We start from the raw sequence: 17,713 nt of genomic DNA on the forward strand, positions 1-17,713 counted from the left end.
TGAGAGTACTGCCTATTCTGTGGTATACAACATGTACTGTCCAGCGCTCAGTGAAAACAAATGCCATTTAAAACGTCAGTAAAATAAACAACATTAGATTTGAAGGTGGATTTTAATAAGTTTACATCCAGATTACGTGTGTAGTACTTAACATGATGCACAAATTCAGCATTCTAAGAAATGTATCCAAAACAAATCTATGATTTTCCAAAGAGACATAGAACATTATCTATCTGATAGTAATTTGTAAGTGCTTTTGCTAAGGTCATGAAGAAAAATGTAAAGCCAGTTTGCCATCTAACATTTAGAATAGCATATTACATCAAACTGCACAAGCAGCATGTATTGAAAAAAAGCACATTTTCTTAGCACTACAGATATCTCCCATTGAAAAAATAGTTAGTCCTTTCTCAATAAGAATTTTAAAATTTGTTAGCTATGTTCCAGGCATTAAAATTTCCCTTTCTCAGTTAATTACATTTTAAGTTTCTACATTATTCTGTATCATGTTAATATAAGCAAATTCCTTGTTTACAAGTTAATGAATACTTTGGGGTGTAAAATTTTTCACAATACAATTAACCTTTGCAGATTTGTTTAGCATTTGAAGATGCTAAATTCCGCCCTGAAGCAACATTATGAGTTCTTCTGTGGAATTTTGATTGTGACAGTCTTAACTTCTGTGTATTCGTGAATGCCATATTCTCCCCTAGATAAACGAGAAACAATAATAGCACTCTCTGCAATGCTGCTCATGTTAGTGATGTCTCAGAATGGACCTGCTACAGTACTGTGCAACTAGCCACATTTTCTTGGTCTCCTTGGAAGCTTTCAGCATAACTAGGCTACTGCTGGTGGCTATTTTGAACACAAAAGCAATTGCTTCCCTGGAAAAATGTGTCAAAGGACTTCCATTTTGGTCTGAAACAACATTACTGAAGAAATTTAGCACATCTTTAAACTGGATTTCTGAGCCCTAAATCAGGAGCTTGTCATGACATACACCAACATGATTACAGAGACCCTTCACAGGGCCTTCCTCAGCTTTCTGAATTTTCCTAACACTCTTATTCTTGGGTGAATGAAACACATAATTAACTTATTATGAAAACATTTAGTTAATGAAGAAATTGTATACAACATTATGTTTAAATATTGTTCAGGCTTTGACATAAACCAAAAAAAGTCAGGAAACAAAGTTAAATCTGACTGATCTTTAACTTATCATGGTGGCCTTTTAAATTTCACATTGTGAAATCAAGATGGCCTGTATGCTTTAACTTTCAGTTTCCTAGATGTTTTGTATTTTATGCCACACCGCTTAGACATAATTGATTGTTTTTATAGTATGCTAAGCCACACCTTACTACAATATAATGATATCTTGGCTCCTGTAACCATCTTACTAAATATGTATATGAGAAAAACTGAGATTTATCAACTATCAGGACACTACACTGAAAAATTCGTTACTGAGCTCTTTCTTTCACAAGGCATCTTGTCTATTCATTTATTTACTTTGTAATAGCAAAAGGGTATAACCTTCACTGTAATGGTTCCCTAATGAGGTTTTTTTTTAGCTTTAGAGGAAGTTCTAGATAAGCCTTAGGGTATGTCATCACTGACGGTGGTGAATTTACCGCTGTCATATTGATCTATCCGGATCGATTAAGCTGTCAGTGAAGACCAGTTCAATCGATCCGGAAGTCAATGCATTAAAACCACCCCCTCAGGTGACGTAGTACTGCATCAACAGGAATGCTTTTCCTGTCGGCGCAATGCAGTGAAGATACCACCCTGTCGTAATGTCATAATAAGAGTTATGAAGTTGATGGGAGTTATGCAAGCTACTCTGCGTAGTTTGCGTAACTCCCATCGACTGACGCCGAATTTCCAGGTAAGTGTAGACCTGGCCTGACACATTTCTTGTTTTCTCAGTGTTGTTATTTTTCACACATTTTCTTGTGTGTGTGACTACTCCTTGAAAATGTTTTTGCTAGGGTGACTAAATAGCAAGTGTGAAAAATTGGGATGGAGAAATAGGCGCCTATATAAGACAAAGCCCTGAATATTGGGACATTTTCTATAAAATAGGGACATCTGGTCACCCTAGTTTTTGCCAAATGTTGTTTACAGAAATATAACATTAACATTGATTCCTTTCCATATGACTTTTTTCCATAAATTCTCTTCCTCTCTCACACACACTAGTCTCTCTCTTTTGAACTTATGACTCAGATTTCTATGTTAGACACTTAAGCCAGTGGAAACGTTATCTCCTGGCTATCCTTTTATATCACTCCATTAACTTTGATGATGCACTCCTACACAGCATGAGGGAGGAGATTTTCAGAGGCATTGATGAGAATTAGGTGCTCAACTGCTTTGAAAATCCTTTCTATAGATAATACCAGTGTTTTACCTTATTTTTGTACAATTTCCAGTGGTGAAATCTTTCTCTAATAACTGTTGTATCTCTTTATTCTCCAAGGGAAAAAAGAGTAGTTTCAAAAAACAGTATTTCAGAAATGGCTTCCTCAAGTATTTGACACATATCACATTTAAAACAGTCTTTGATAGCATAGCTTAAATCATCATTTCTTCACTTTGGATGGGATTTTCAAAAGTGTCTAGTGTCAGTTTAACTGTTCCCTTCAAAGTCAATGGGAGTTTTGCCAAAAGGAGCAGATTGAGGCTAATGCTGAGTGCTTTTGGAAAATCCTATCCTTTATCTATATTAAGAGAGTATTAACTCAGATGCATTACACCTGTATATATGTTATTATCAAATTGATTCTGTTTTTCTATGCAAGAACCTATCATGAGACTTAATGAAAGGGAAAATATTTATGGTTTTGTCTTTACCCTTCAGTTAGCAAATTAATGTATGTAGATAGAAATTTGCTGCTGAGATATATTGGTGTTATTTGGAAACTTGCAAATGGCTGCTCTTAATTCATGTTCCTAAAATCAGAAGGCATAATGTTTTTAATGCAACGAGCTTGCATGATGTCAGGAATTTCATGATATTACTCATTACATGACTCATCACATTTGCTAATATTACAACTAGGAATGAGTGAGCTGGCTCAGATAAAACAACAATTGATCCAAATTGAACCTGAACCAAACCTCAGAGATTCAAAAGAGTTTGGTTGGCTTTTCATTTGTGTGTACCTCTGCACTTTCCGGTTTGTGTCAAAATCAGAGGCAGAAGGACTGAAAGACTGTGAAAGGCTATTTCTGTGGCTACTTTTGACTAAACTGGAACTGGGAAGCAATTCTAAAATGTTGTTGCCACAAGACTGTCAACTTAGAAATGTTCATCTAAACTAAAATGAACTTCCTAAACTTTTGAAATTTGTGCCTCCCTAGTTACAATATGCAGGATGGGTTGACTTTTCAAAAACTGAGCACCGAAAGTGAAATTCACAAATTATGCATGAGCAACAGATAATTGCCTGGAAACATTCATGTGCACATGCAAAATAGAAAACTGCATCCACAAATACCAATTTCACATGTACACATGAGCCCTTATACCTCACCACAAGTGCCCATTCTTTGAAAAACTGGCTACAGTGTAAATAATTTAATTACTGGCATTTATGAAATGATTTGCCTGACGGTGTGTAATAGCAGGACAACTCTGAACTTTAGCTGAAATATATGAAGCTATAGACCCTATGTAAAGAATTCTAGTGAGAAATATTAAAAGTGGTCGCCAGAAGCTGAGTTTTGGGAATGTCAGGCTTAGTCTACACTTACCCCAGTGATTCGGTGGCAGTCAACGGGAGTTACACAAACTACACAGAAAACTTGCGTTACTCCCATCGACTGCTATGCTTCTCTTCTGCGCACTGTCTTCACTGCACTGCGCCGATGGGAACCGCGTTCCCGTCAACGCAGCGCTACGCCACTTGCGGGGGTGGATTAATAGTGTCAACTTCTGGATCGACTGAGCGGATCTTCACTAACTGCTCAGTCGATCCAGATAAGTCGAGCTGACGGCAGTGACTTTGCCGCCATCAGTGTAGACATAGCCTCATGTAGCTAAACCCCAGTGTTCAGATCTGAAACATTACTTACAGTTCTCGTCCATTTCCTGACATTTTAAATCCTCCAAAAGGACACTGGGCAGACACGGCACTATAGCAATTAATCCTGAAAAAGAAAGATGACTTTACACATCATGAGCCAAGTTCTCAGCGGGTGAGCATCAGTATCGTTCCTTTGGTTTCAGCAGAGCCATGGTGATTTCCACCAGCTGAAGCTCTTCTTAAATGGACTTACCATGAATGTTGTTCATAGTTCAGTAAAACAATATAACTTGCATTTACATTAGTAGATACTGGATCTGTACTACAATGGATTTGTAATACAATTTAGGGTCTTCAAGGCGTAATGATAATTTTATAATTGTAACTGATAACTATTACAAATCTCCCTCCTACTGAAAATCTGTGAAGTTACGGCACCGTTTTTCAGAGCCTAAGGAATAGTCAGTGTCTTTCAGGTTTGTTCCCAGAAACAAAATCTATTCACTATTCACGCAGGACATTCTGTTGGATTCTGCATGACAGTTCCACTATTCTATATTATTTGCTGTAGAGGGCAAGAAATCTCAAAAGAAGTGTAATTACCTGTGGAAAAAAATGTTAATAGGACTGGAAACTAGCAGAATTAATAGTGTGGGCAGAGTGAGACTTCTACTGATTCAATTGATTAGTTGACTCAGTCCTCTAGGATTTTCAAATGAGAAATTCTTCATTTCCATATCTTCTAATCCTCTTATTTCTTACTGCTAATGTCAGCTGATTTCAACACTGGCAAGTGAGGATTAGGAATTAAACAGAAATTTCCACAGAGAACATTTATTTGAGACAAGAAAATATTTTTTAAAAATTAGTCTTTCTTTAAATGTTTTTTGTTACTGAACACTGGGATGCTTCACACTGGTTATCTCTGTAAAGGGTTTATACAATTTTAAATAATCTAAGGAAAAATACCTACTCTTGAATCAAAACCCTAAAATTATTTTTGTAAAAAGGTGCGTGTGTTTGGGTTACCCATAATCATGTATTTTTTTTGTGAATAATGTAAGTCTAATTGGACAAGGACTGGTGCTAATTGTGTGTTGTTCGAGATCTAACACAAACTAAGGCCAGATTTTGAGGCCTGAAAAATCTGTCAATCCCTTTCACCACCATGTGCCACTTTACTGGTGCACCAGGGCCACTCTCAATTTGGAGAACTGTATTAATGATTTGAGTCTCTCTCTCCGTTCAGCTCATCCCCCGGGTGCCACTCTACCAAGGCTGACATCAGAAGAATTTTAAAAGAATGGGCTTCTTTAGGTAACGTGTGGAAGGAAGTTAGTCTTATTAACTGAGTTTATATTGTGCCATCACAGTATTGTGTATGAAGAAAAGATAGGGTTGACTATAATTTTTCTGTAGTGTCCATCAAGTCACCAGCATTTTTTAACTGGCAGATTCATGAGAAATACTACGTAATAGCAAATGAGGTATTGGGGGTGGCGGGAGGAGGGAATCTGCCTCCCTGGAGATCAGATAGGGTTAGAAGAAAAAATTTATGCAGTAAGTCACCCAATAAAGTGTTGTTGAAATGGCCTCCTATTTCAGCCTAGGCTATTTATAAATATTATCAATGAGGGATAATTAAATCTTTGTTACTTACCATACTGTTCCAGCCTGAAGAGCAGTTGCAAATGTCAATGCTTTATCAAGGTCTTTGGTAAAAACTGCTGCTGCTAACCCATACTGAGTATTGTTTGCCCTCTTGATAACTTCATCTACAGTTTTAAACTTCATGATTTGCTGGACTGGCCCAAATATCTATTTCAGATTTTAAAAAGTAGTGGTTATAATCTGTGGAAACTTTAGCACAGTTTATTATTTGAAATAATTTCTTTCTAAAGTATTTATTTGTGTCAAATGAGTCTTATTCCTATTGTATTAGTCAGATCAAGAACATAGGCTTTAGAGCATGATAACAAAATGTTCAGTACTGTATTAAGTGCAAGTGGCCACAAGGTTAGAATAATATGGAGTTGACTAGTAATTAAAGTAAGATGATTATAAACATAAAAATAATTAAAGAGAAACAGAAGATCATTTACTACCTAACACGAAGTTACAGGATGTTACAGATCTCTGCAGTGTTCCAGTTATTACGGTACTTTATTATTTTGGTATTTATTTTGGTAAACTCCATTTTTAAAATTGAAAAAGACATTCAGTTTTTCCTCTTCTAAACCTTTTATTAGCATTTTCTCTCCACAAGTGCCTGCACAACTAACCAAGAAAGCCAAGTAAAATAACTAATTCTTCTCTCCTTCTGAGAGTTAACTATTATACAGGAAAATATTCTGTTAGACTCAGCTCTTCTTCTGCTATTGAACATTTAGCTTAGCTCTGTGTTCTCAGCCAGAAACTGCAACGCTCCACTATTCAATACTTCTGTAACTAGGGCTGGGGACTATTACTACACAGGCTCAGTCTTGCTCCCACTGAAATGAATGGGAGCTTTGTGCCTAATTTTACTAGGAGCAGCATCTAGTACTAATTTTGCAACGAGGGCTACGTGAATTGGTTTGGATAAAAGAAGCAGCCACCTGAATCTTCCCCCCAAATTCAAACTGAAAGTCAGCCTCTGGGATTCGAAATTGTAAATTAAACTTGAACATTTTGAAATTGTCTCTGCTCATCCTGGTGTCATCTAGATCAGTGTACATAATAGAGAAGCTATTCATGTGTGTTAAATCTGGTGAGGAAGTGTATTTCCCACCTGACTTCCAGATCCACCCACACTTTCGAAAACAGCTTTCAAATCTATTTCTAATCTAATAGAGAGGCTATTTTTAACCCACTCTCCTGTTCCCCCTGGCCTCTAGGATTCATTCTAGAAGCCCCAGGGCTTTTTTATTCACTTGAAGTCAATCTGTTGACAGCTGACTAATGCACTAGGTACTTTTGGCAAAACACATGCTGCTAAGTTTCCAATGATTTCAAAAGAACTTTGATAGAACACAGCAGGCACCAATACAGTGGAAGACCTGCTCTGACATGGCTAATGAAAAGTAATGTAAAATAAAAAACAAAAGGGGTGGAAGTCATCAGGGCCAAATTGTGAACCCCTTGCTCCCTTTGGGGAGCAGCTACTCAACAGAACAGTTCTACTTAAGTCAATGGGACTATTGCAGCAAATAACTGCTCATCAAGGGAACAAGAGGTTCACAAGTTATCCCTGAAAGATTTGTTTTCTTTATTATCTGTTACCTTAGCTCTGGTCATGTACCTAACAGTTCCAGCCACTGTACCTGTTGTCTCATATAGACCCTAACTGGAACTTTTTAAAGAAGGGCAGATGATTATCCCTTTCCAGCACATTTCACTGAGTTGACTAAGCTGACATAAGCAGCTAAGAAAGGGAATCTAAACTGAACCAACCTAGAGTGAAAGATTTATTGCGAACATTTTTATCTACCCAACTGACCTTTTAAATGGATATTTTGTACAGACAATTAAACAGAGAGCCTGTGAAAGTACAGACTGTCATGAATTTATTTACCTCTTCTTTGGCGATGCGCATATCATCTGTAACATTAGAGAAAACCGTGGGCTGGATGAAGTAACCTTTGTCTCCCCAGGGACCTCCTCCACATTCCAGTTTGGCTCCTTCTTTTTTCCCACTCTCAATTAGGTCAAGTATTTTATGAAACTGCTGCTTATTAATCTAAATGAAAAGATATTGTAGGAGGGATAAAAAGTAGCATGTACTGATAGCAATCCCTTCCCAACCCATTAATTGCGCCTTAACAATGTTCTAGCTTCATTAAATCTTACATGTGGAAATGAAACAGCTGGGAAGCTTCACAAACTTTTTTGTCTTTAATGTCTCAAAACTTTACAGGCTTTTCCCATATAGATCAGTAATTAGAGATATAAGATAGTACAGTGGGTTAAGTGTTCTAAAGGAGCTGATATTCTGATTGCATGAAAAAAAAATTCTCCCCCTATAAAATACATTAATTGTAGACTTCTCTCAGTACTCTGAAATCTGTGGGATTACAGTTGGTCCATGCAAGTGGGCATCATTGAGACTGACCCTCAGTCCTAGTACAGGGCCTGATCTAACACCCACTAACGCCAATGGGATTGTTTGGGATCAAGTACACAGGCAGGCCTTCCCAAGCCTGTTTTGCTAACACTAGTAGAAGGGGAAAAAACACAGCATTATTTAAATTCAGTACTATTTCATTTTGTTCTATGACTGGAGGTTGCTGGAATACAGAATAACTGTTGGAATTGAGCTTGAATGGCAGTTTGTTTATTGAGTTGCACCAAAGTTAAAAAACAAATGCAAGCAACGCCAAGCATAGATCAGATTGGCAGGTTCATCCAAGCAGGATGTGGAAGGTGTGGATGGAGAAAGAGTTTACAATGGGAATGCAACTGAGACAAGCCATTCCCAACAAAATGAGAAAGTTGATAACAGAAAATAGAGTTGTACCATATTAGAAAGGTATTATTGTGGCAGCAAAATAAACTCCAAAACTCTTCATTCCTTCCAGTAGTGAAATTTTGTACAAGTAACTCTATATGTTTCAGAACTTAAAATCAATACACAACTTGTTTATGATAGTCAAATAGGTTGAGAACCTTCCCATATTGTCCATTTTCTCAGCGATTTTTTTTGGTACGTTTTAGAGTTCAGTCCTACAAACACACAGTCATGAAGACAATGAGACTATTTCCCATGAGTAAAATTATTATATCATTTTGCTGTGGGAGCAAAGGGAGTTCTATCTTCTCGCTTAAAATGACACAGTACTTTAGCAAGACGAGATGGCAACTAAACTTTTGCTACAAAATTTGACTTAAAGCCAAAACTCATGTAATACATGATTTGTCTAGTTCTTACAATTGTCAACTGGTAAAACCATTGTTTACAATTATCAGGCTTGTGTTTTAAAACCTAACTGGTAGAGTTTCTGATCAAGGATTAGATAATAAAGTATACACAGAAAGCTATATCTGGGAAGCTGTTTTTCTCTTTTTTCATTCTTTGCGGTCTGGTATCATAATTCAGCATGGATGTTTTGCACCTCATCCATTTTCCACACAGTAGGGAAAGTGGCATGAGTTGACTCAGCAAACAGAAGGACAAGGCAGGAGGCCAAACACTTCAGCTTAATCAGCTCTAGTATTACCACACTCATTCCCATAAAATAGTATTTTTTAAAGGTGTTAGAGAACCCTGGGGCATTTCAGCCTCTTTTGTAAGGTTCCAACATACCCAGTGGTTCAACAAAAGCTATGATAAAATCTTGAAAATATTTATGAGGATTAAAGTCTACCAGTTTTCCCCACCCCTTGGCCACCCACTATACTTTTAAGCAATTTCCTTATTGTACACAATAGATATATAAGGTTACTGTTATTCTGGTGGGCAAAATATCTTTGATATGTGCAACATCCTGAAGAATGGAAAATGTTGAACTGAAAAACTGGATGTTGCTGTCAGTTGTGTCCACTTTTCAAATGAACTCTTTGGGGACTGCAGTTATAATGTAAACTAGATTGTAAGATGCTCAGGAAAGACTCTGTTTCATACTATGTGTTTGGACTGCACCCAGCACAATGGAGTCCTAATCTGATAGAAGCTTGTGGGCCCTATTATAATATTAAAAATAATAATAATAATTTGTAATAATGTGTGAGTCACCTCCGAAAATAACATTGTGTCATAAAATTGAGAATAGAAATAAACTGTCGTGACCAGGCCCTTCCAGGGTAAGACACAGGCTCACTGTGAAGCTGGGAATCTCTGCTTCCCCATGGGATATAAAGCTCTCATTCCTAGCCTCACATGGCTGTGTGATAAATCTTTTGCATATAAAATCTCAGATAGCAATATTGCCAATCCTGGGTGTTGGGCTAAAGAGGAGACATTTCTCTAGCAGATCAATTAAAAAAAAAATAAAATAAAATGAACCTGTGTCTCCTACATGTTAGAATTTGGCTGGAGACATGGATTGCCCAAAGTCACCTTCTGATCAGGTTCTTTTGATGATGTCGTACCTGCACACCAACTACAGTGGTGCCCAGTGAGGCCAAGATTTTCCAAACTGGGTCCCTCATATACAAAGATAAGTGCCCCATGTGGGAGCTATTCGATGCTCTGCACTTTTCATAATTAGGCCACTATTAGGGTACCTAAAAATGGACTCACAAACATTAGGCACCCAGTTTGGAAAATCTTGGCCCTGGTACCTCAACAATGTAAAGAACAAAACAAAACCCCCTATGCTCATTATGTTTAATGAATACAGGGGAGGAGAAACAACAAAAATAAACGCAGCATGAGAGGGTGAAGAGAGGCAGTTAGAGTAGGAGGGAAAGGGGAAGAACTAAAAAAGAGAGTTTTCAGCCACTTCCTCCCACAAAGTGCACTGCTATTCTTTCAACTCTAGTTTCTGGCCTTCCAGTCACTTTTAACTCACTTCCCAGCACTAAAAAATGCCAATATTTCAATTTTGGTTGTTGATGAATTGAAAGAGGTTGATGTGTCACAACAAACTGCTGCTGCCTTTTGTAGTGAGAAGGGGGTCAAAATAGTTCAAGGAACTTGCAGAAAAGAGAAAAGGTTTGAAATAATTATTAAACAATAAACACTTTCAGAACAGTAACAACAGTAACTGTTATTTACAATGGTCAGCTGAATCCCAGCCCAGCCTTTTTTCAATTCAGTTTTGAAAAACAGTGTAAACAAAAGATCAGTACACTGATTCAGGGGATAAGAGCTCTGCTGGTCTGGGAGGAAGATAAGGGGTGCTGATGAGCTAAGAATGAAAATGAGGGTGAGAAAAGGAGATGGGGGTGGGGAAGGTTTTCCTTTTAAAACCTCTTCAGAAATGTCCCTTTTGGCAATTTGACCAGTCCTTTTGATGTAGGTTTGTTTTCCTCTTTCATATCAACCATAAGTACTTAATTTTAAACTCTGTACAGCAACAATCACATGAGGGTGGCTTCCTGTTAGCTCAGTATTAACCACACACTGGACTAATAAACGCACACACACACCTTAATTCTCTGAAGTTCATTGTTATGAACACCCCACTCTTGGCTGTGGTGTTTATTCAGACCAGGATATGGTTGTTACTTTACTAACAGGACACACCTTTCAAACTCCTCAATTAGGGTGGTTTTGGATTATTTTTCCATCTTTTGTGATGTCTTTGATTATTTCAAGTGTGTTCAGTTGCCAGGAAGAGGAACATTTTATTACCATTACATCTGGGGAGTTTTCTTTTCTCAGGTTCTAGCTTTATCATCTCTAAGATGATACTTTTATTCTGTAAGGATCAGGAACACAGTGAGTAATTGGACAAAAAAGCATATTTACGGTACAAACCCTCCAGTGCCCACTACTATTTTATTCAGATTTTGGACAAGGAACAATTTAACAGCTCTGTAAAGTAATCAAAAAGAATCTCTATTCGTTGCATAATGTTATATTTTAAAATACACTTAATTGGATATTTATGTAGCAGGCTAAGATTTGCAGGGCAAAATGGGTCACCACCAAATTGTGATACAATGTGTTTAAAATTTGCAGTAGCTTGGGGAATAGAACTGGTGAAGCCTTTGAGGAGTGGGAAAAATGTCAGTAACTTTGACTTCGGCATAGCTGTTCACTTATAATACAGTGGCTATACTTGGATATGCTATTGTTAGACATCTCTTATTAATATAGATGGGAAATGACAATAATTTGAACTTCTACAATGGCCTTCATCTGAGGTTTCTCAAAGTACTTTAGATGGTGTGTAGGTACTATAGTAGTATCCCCATTCTATAGGAGAGGTAACTGGGACAAGGAGGTGAAGTAACTTGCCCAAGAACCTTTAGTTAAAGGCAGTGAGGCATAAAATGCAGGTCTCCTGCCACCTGATCCTCCAATGAAACCTCTAAAGGACTCTAATAAATAATAGAGTATATTTTAAAGTATGGTGCCTGTAACAGAGGTCCACTGATTCCAGTAACTGCTGCTTCCTCTTTGTGACTTACCCCTCTGGCTAGATCACTATGAGTGTTTCCCCTTCTGGGAGGTGGGGTCGGGTGATGGTAACAAAGTCTTTCCAGAATAAATTGTCCCAGGCAGTCCACTGTCCTCTGTCTAGTCTGTGCCAAGTCCCTAGTAGCTGGTAGGGGAAACTGGGCCCTCCCTCTATTCCGGGTTCAAACTCAGTGGCACTCTATTTAGCAGCCAAGGTCTGCACTCTATTCCTTGCTGTTTTCCCCCTTAGTCTTCTCCTACCTTTCTGGCTTCCTTCCTCTTTGGGTTTGCCAGCCTCCCAACTCCCCCTGAGGGAGTAATGGTGGACTACCCTCTACAGTCCTAACACAGTTCCCTTCTCCCAGGGATTGACTGCAGTCTACTTCCCTACAGCCCCCTTCTGTTGCCAGCTTCCTGACTTTATACAGTTCCCCCCTGTTCCTGTCCAGCTGAGTCTCATGTCTGATTAATCAATCCCTGCTCCCTGGCTACTCCTCATGGTGCTGCCTATAGGTTAATTGGACCTAATTTACCTTCTCTGAGCCAATGTGGGGAGTACACCGCATCACAGTGCCTCTTTGCCATAGCATTACAGGATTATAAAAAGTTAAATAACTATAACTTACCTGGGGACCTTGATTTATACCAGGAGACAGAGGATCCCCAAGGATATATTTCTTAGCTCGCTCAACGCTCCTGCGGACAAACTCTTCATAAATAGGTTCTTCCACAAAAATCCTAGAGCCTGCTATACAACATTGACCCTGATGGTAGAACAGACCAATGTGTGCAAGTTCTACAGCACTGTCCACTGCAATGAAATGAATATTTAATGAAGTCTCATTTCTTTACAATCTCTACGTATACTGGTTTTGAATGTTCACAACATGAACTTGTGGAAAATCTGCCTTGCCTTCTTTTGTCATGCCATCTCATTTGTAAAACTTTCCAATGTTGTGGTCTTTTAAGGCACAGATGTTCACCTGCTTACATTCAAAAGATATCTAAATACAATATACTTAGACAAGTGCACATTTAATTACATGATATGGAATATTCATTCCATATTTTCTCATGACGCTGGGTCAACAGTGCCAAAAGGAACACTCAGTTGTGGAAATCTGAAAATTACCTTTCAGTTATCCATATGCCTTAGTTAGCAGCTCTCGTGCCATTGGTCCAGAATCTCACAGATTCATGTCCCAAAACAGAAGTTAGTTTTGAAGCTGATACTACCACATGATACTACTAAGTTCTGTCCTTCCATGAATGTTAGACCAAGGTCCCTTCTTGCCAATTTTTAAGTGAAAATTAAGTTAACAGTCCCGAGGCATAACTACAAAAGAATGAAGGATCCTTCAAGGGTCCTGGACAAGTGCAAAATGTTGCACACATAGAAAAGAAATTAAAAAAAAAGTGATGTGGGTACATTGTCTAAGACCAAGATGCAAAAGACGAAGGTTTTTATAACAGAAAAAAAGATAAACAGTACTACTAACAATCTGCATCCGCAAATATGATATTAGGACTTTTCCCTCCAAGTTCCAATGTAACCCTCTTCAGATTACTCTTGCCAGCTGCTTCTTTGATCAGTTTGCCAACCTAAAAGGTAGCACAAAAGACAATTCCATCTAAATGGTTTCATAACAAACCAATAAAACTTAAAAGAGTTGCTTTATCCCCAGCTCTCACTTTCTCAAAAAAGTGAAGGTCTGGGTTAGTAACCGTTCAATATGAGAATCGTTAAAGAAAGAAAAGATTTTGGGGGGATTAGATGGTGGGATGAGTGTTATGTCCCCAAGAGTTCCCATCCTCAAACCAGAAATAAGTCTCAGCTCCCGCTAATGGCTCTGTACAGGGTTACTCTGGGGCTCCCTCACAAGGACACAGCATCTCCCTATCCAGTCATGTGCCTGTTTTGGAGCAGCACTGAGCACTAATAGCACCCCCACCTCCGTAACAGTCATCCTGAGGGAGGGGGCAGAAAGAGCTGCAGCCAAAGTAGTCACCAGGGCTCTGATCTCCCACTTTCTCCCATTCCTTTACTCCATGCAGTGGGAAAGCCCTTTGCAGCACAATACATGGGAGGGGATCTGTGGAGATCAAGACTCTGTCTGCACAGCCTACCCTTCCCTGGTCCAACTTCTCCCTCTTCAGCGGGATGCAGTAAGGAGGTCTGGAGGGGACTAGAGAATATGGGTAGGGCAGACACGGCCCATGGTACCATTCTGTTTCCCCTCCACCTATAGCATTATTAAGGAGTCTCCCTTTTGAACTGGACTGGAGAAGGTAGGGTGGTGACGCCAGCTTCGGGAGAGTGTGTTTAGAGTCCCATTGGCTTTCGTTGCAGCTGGATAATTTGGGGAAATTGCTAGTGTCTAGCACCCATTCAGATGGATTCCTGCTCCCACTTCCAGGAACACCTACTCTCACTTTACTCTCAGTTACTCAGTGAGAAGAGGGTTATCACTGGTTCCTGGCCTAGCCTGTCATGACTGCAGGGTTTGGTAGTTTCGTCCACTCCCCCTGCACCGTCCAGCTGTAAGAAACCCTAGAGAACCTACACCTGCTGCATACCAGCAGCTACTGGGAAGAGTTATGTTGCCAGCCCCTTGTTGCTCTCCATTAGGAAGTTCTGTGGGGGTTCTTCTCAGAAGTGATACTTGATGGAGGACAAGGGGGGTTATTTCTACATTAGACCTAGAGGCTCCTGAGAGGAAAAACAGCTTGCGCAGTCAGTGGATATGAACCCTTGTCATATGACAGATGTGTTAGCCTTTGGATGCTACCCCTAGGACAAATAACTATATTCAGTCTCTTACCCACACTCCTGTGTGACATGCTCTTATAACACAATTGCTCTTAAACCTCCCACAGAAATACATACAGTATAATTAAAAAATGTCCCTACCGGGCAACTATTAGCTCAGACCCCTTTTTTGTAAAGTGAGGATTGGGGAATTTATCTGCAACCACTCTTTAAATCATTGAATGGAAACATTCTCAAATGCACGTTTCTGCTCAAAGAAAATTTCCCTTGATGTATGAGTTATCGATGCCATCATTTACTTATGTCATGGCCTATAGCGTTAGTGGTCATTTAAACAAGAGCCCAATCCTGCAGAGTTACACATAAGCGTAACTTTACACATGTGAGCAGTCCGACTGCATAAATATTTGCAAGATTTGGGCCTAGATTTCAGGGGGTTTCCCCTACCAAAATGTCATTGCTGAAATTAAATAGCAGAAAGCTCCAGGATACACTTTCAAATTGATAAGACAACTTCACACCCCCAAAAAAGTATGAAAATAATTTTTTTAAAAAGCCTTAAAATGGTACTGCTAAGTTAGAGCCAATTGTATCTCATTGGATTTCTTTGTTTGAAGAGGCCTTCTTACAGTACAAACATTATTTAGATATGTTTGAGGTTTTCAATAACTTACAAATCATTAAACAGACATTGTTTAACAAAACAGCAGCCAAAAAAGAAAAACAGTTAAAATAATTACATAACGCAAGTTAGACACTAAATCGTTATGGAAAATCAGAGGAGCAGAGTGTTCCAGTTTATAGTTAGTAGCGTTCAGAATAATACCTGCGTAGAGCCCGTGAAAGCCACTTTATCTATGTCCATGTGGTGAGAAATTGCTGCTCCAGCCGTGGGTCCAAAACCTGGCACAATATTCACTACCCCCGGTGGAAATCCTGCCTAAATTGTAAAAATCACCAGAACTATGAGTAAACGATGAAGAATGGAAGAGCATTCCTATTACTCTTATTAAAGTGTTGCTGTTCTACAGCTCCCCAATAATTTCCCCCCAACCACACAAAAAATCATCAACACCCCCCCCCCCCCCCCAACTCAGATATTTTTCTATTTAACAATTCTGGCTTTTCTTGCAGACTGGGTATCATGCTCCAATCCATTGCAGACATTCTTTTGGAAAAGCAGACTCTAATTTTCTGTAATTATTTCAACGCTTTTGTCAAATGGTGAAACAGCATTCATTCAATATGCTCCTCCCCCAAAATCAGAAACTGTTTAATGACATGAAGACTGGTTAAAATATTTTTTCACATTCGTTAAGGCTAGCTCATTCATTTGACTACTGATTTAGAGTGAGATTTTGCTCTGGAAAGTGACTGTAAAAATGGCATTGTGGTGTGCCATACTGAATGGCTCGCCTCTTTCCATTGATTGGCACAACCTGAGCTGCAGCTCTTTGGTGGTGGAAAGACTGCCTGGAGGGACTGCCAGCAAGGTACTTTCCAGTTCAAAGTGGGTATGTCTGGCTAGTGAGGAGGCATGTCCTATATACCTAGGAAATGTGCTGTTTAGCCTCCCTTCAGAAGCTTCTGTTGAATGCTGCCCTCCTTCTTGGCGTACACATTTTAGCATGAATGAAACCCATTGTCTTTCAGCGAGTCCAGATCAAATTTGCTCAGCTAAGAAACAGAATATGTTTTTCCCCCTGTCACTCCAGCAAATTTGGACTAGGGTCTGAGAATTGAGCTGGTTCCTGCTCATGAATCCTCACCACCAACATAAACCCAACTGAGGTTCAAGGTAAATGTAGTTGAGGTGGACCTCAATTTCATAGAATGAGTCTGCAGGACTGGCCATTAGCAGAAGATTGTTTTACATGTACATGAAACAAATATATTATGGAATCACTGAGGGCAATAAACATGGATCCCCCCCATGTTATCACATTTGAGTCCCTTTTTAGAGTAGAACTGGACTTTGAAATAAGAAGCTCAGGTTTCATTTTGAGGCACTTAATAGTGAAGTGCACCTCCCAGACAGACATGTTTCACGAAGAATACCATATAGCTGAGACACGTACACAGATTGCATAATTTTTCAAGTTATTTCATGTTCCCAAACATAATGGCACCCTGACCTAGTAGGGTGTCACCAAGCATAGAAGGGGCACCAGAGATGAGTGGTGAAATGGTTCAACAATTATCCTGCCCCCAATTGCAATATACATGTTAAATCATAATATAATATAATTAATTAATATAATATAAGCGGGTTTTTTTAATTAAAATCTTTTAAAACTCATTCTTTTTAGTGCTCATTAAAGGTGCCAGATTGACATCTCTGGAAACTGAAATCCTCTATTTTGCCACAGAATGGGTCTGCAACAGTGAAATTTTCTCCATGCTGCCTTCGCTATGTGTTTCATCCCTAACCTGGAATGACCATCCATAGGGGAAAAAATGGCGGTGTACTGTCTATAAATCTAGTCCGTCACTGGTGTCCATAATGAGACTGCCAATGAGGTATCAATTAGTGCCAGCTGTGACTATGTTGTCTTCTGATGTGAACACTTGTCCACGATGGTGTGAATTTAGATCACCAGTTGGTTTCACATAAAGCAGCTATCAGAGTAACAACTTTTGGTCACTACCACTGGGCTCAGATTCTAATAGGTGATTCAGATGCAAAAGCAGAGATGAGATGAATTTTGGTTTGCAAATTTGGACTCAAAAACCATTTGACAATTTTGATAAGAATGTGCATATTTTAAAAAATTGCTCTTCTTGCCCTATAACTTACACCGGAGTATCCATCAAAGATATTAAATCTGGATATATTCATCATTCAGATATATCTGAGTT

The 17,713-nt window shown here is 38.9% G+C and overlaps 1 protein-coding gene across 1 annotated transcript in view; it reads right to left on the reverse strand.

Moving 5' to 3' along the window:
* Positions 1 to 265: 265 nt before the first annotated feature.
* Positions 266 to 17,713, reverse strand: part of ALDH1A1 (aldehyde dehydrogenase 1 family member A1) — a 69,912-nt gene continuing 52,464 nt past the window's right edge. Inside the window, exons 9-15 of the mRNA XM_067569084.1 lie at positions 15,681 to 15,794; positions 13,584 to 13,686; positions 12,711 to 12,895; positions 7,594 to 7,758; positions 5,701 to 5,858; positions 4,090 to 4,164; positions 266 to 709 (exon numbers count right to left, since the gene is read on the reverse strand). Of these exons, the coding sequence (XP_067425185.1) occupies positions 637 to 709; positions 4,090 to 4,164; positions 5,701 to 5,858; positions 7,594 to 7,758; positions 12,711 to 12,895; positions 13,584 to 13,686; positions 15,681 to 15,794 (873 nt within the window). The 3' untranslated portion in view covers positions 266 to 636. The remainder of the gene's footprint in view (positions 710 to 4,089; positions 4,165 to 5,700; positions 5,859 to 7,593; positions 7,759 to 12,710; positions 12,896 to 13,583; positions 13,687 to 15,680; positions 15,795 to 17,713) is intronic.

The sequence above is a fragment of the Emydura macquarii genome, unplaced genomic scaffold, assembly GCF_026122565.2.
Source record: "Emydura macquarii macquarii isolate MOO-44397 ecotype Brisbane River unplaced genomic scaffold, CSIRO-AGI_Emac_v2 contig_2897, whole genome shotgun sequence".
In the NCBI taxonomy this organism is placed as follows: Eukaryota; Metazoa; Chordata; order Testudines; family Chelidae; genus Emydura; species Emydura macquarii.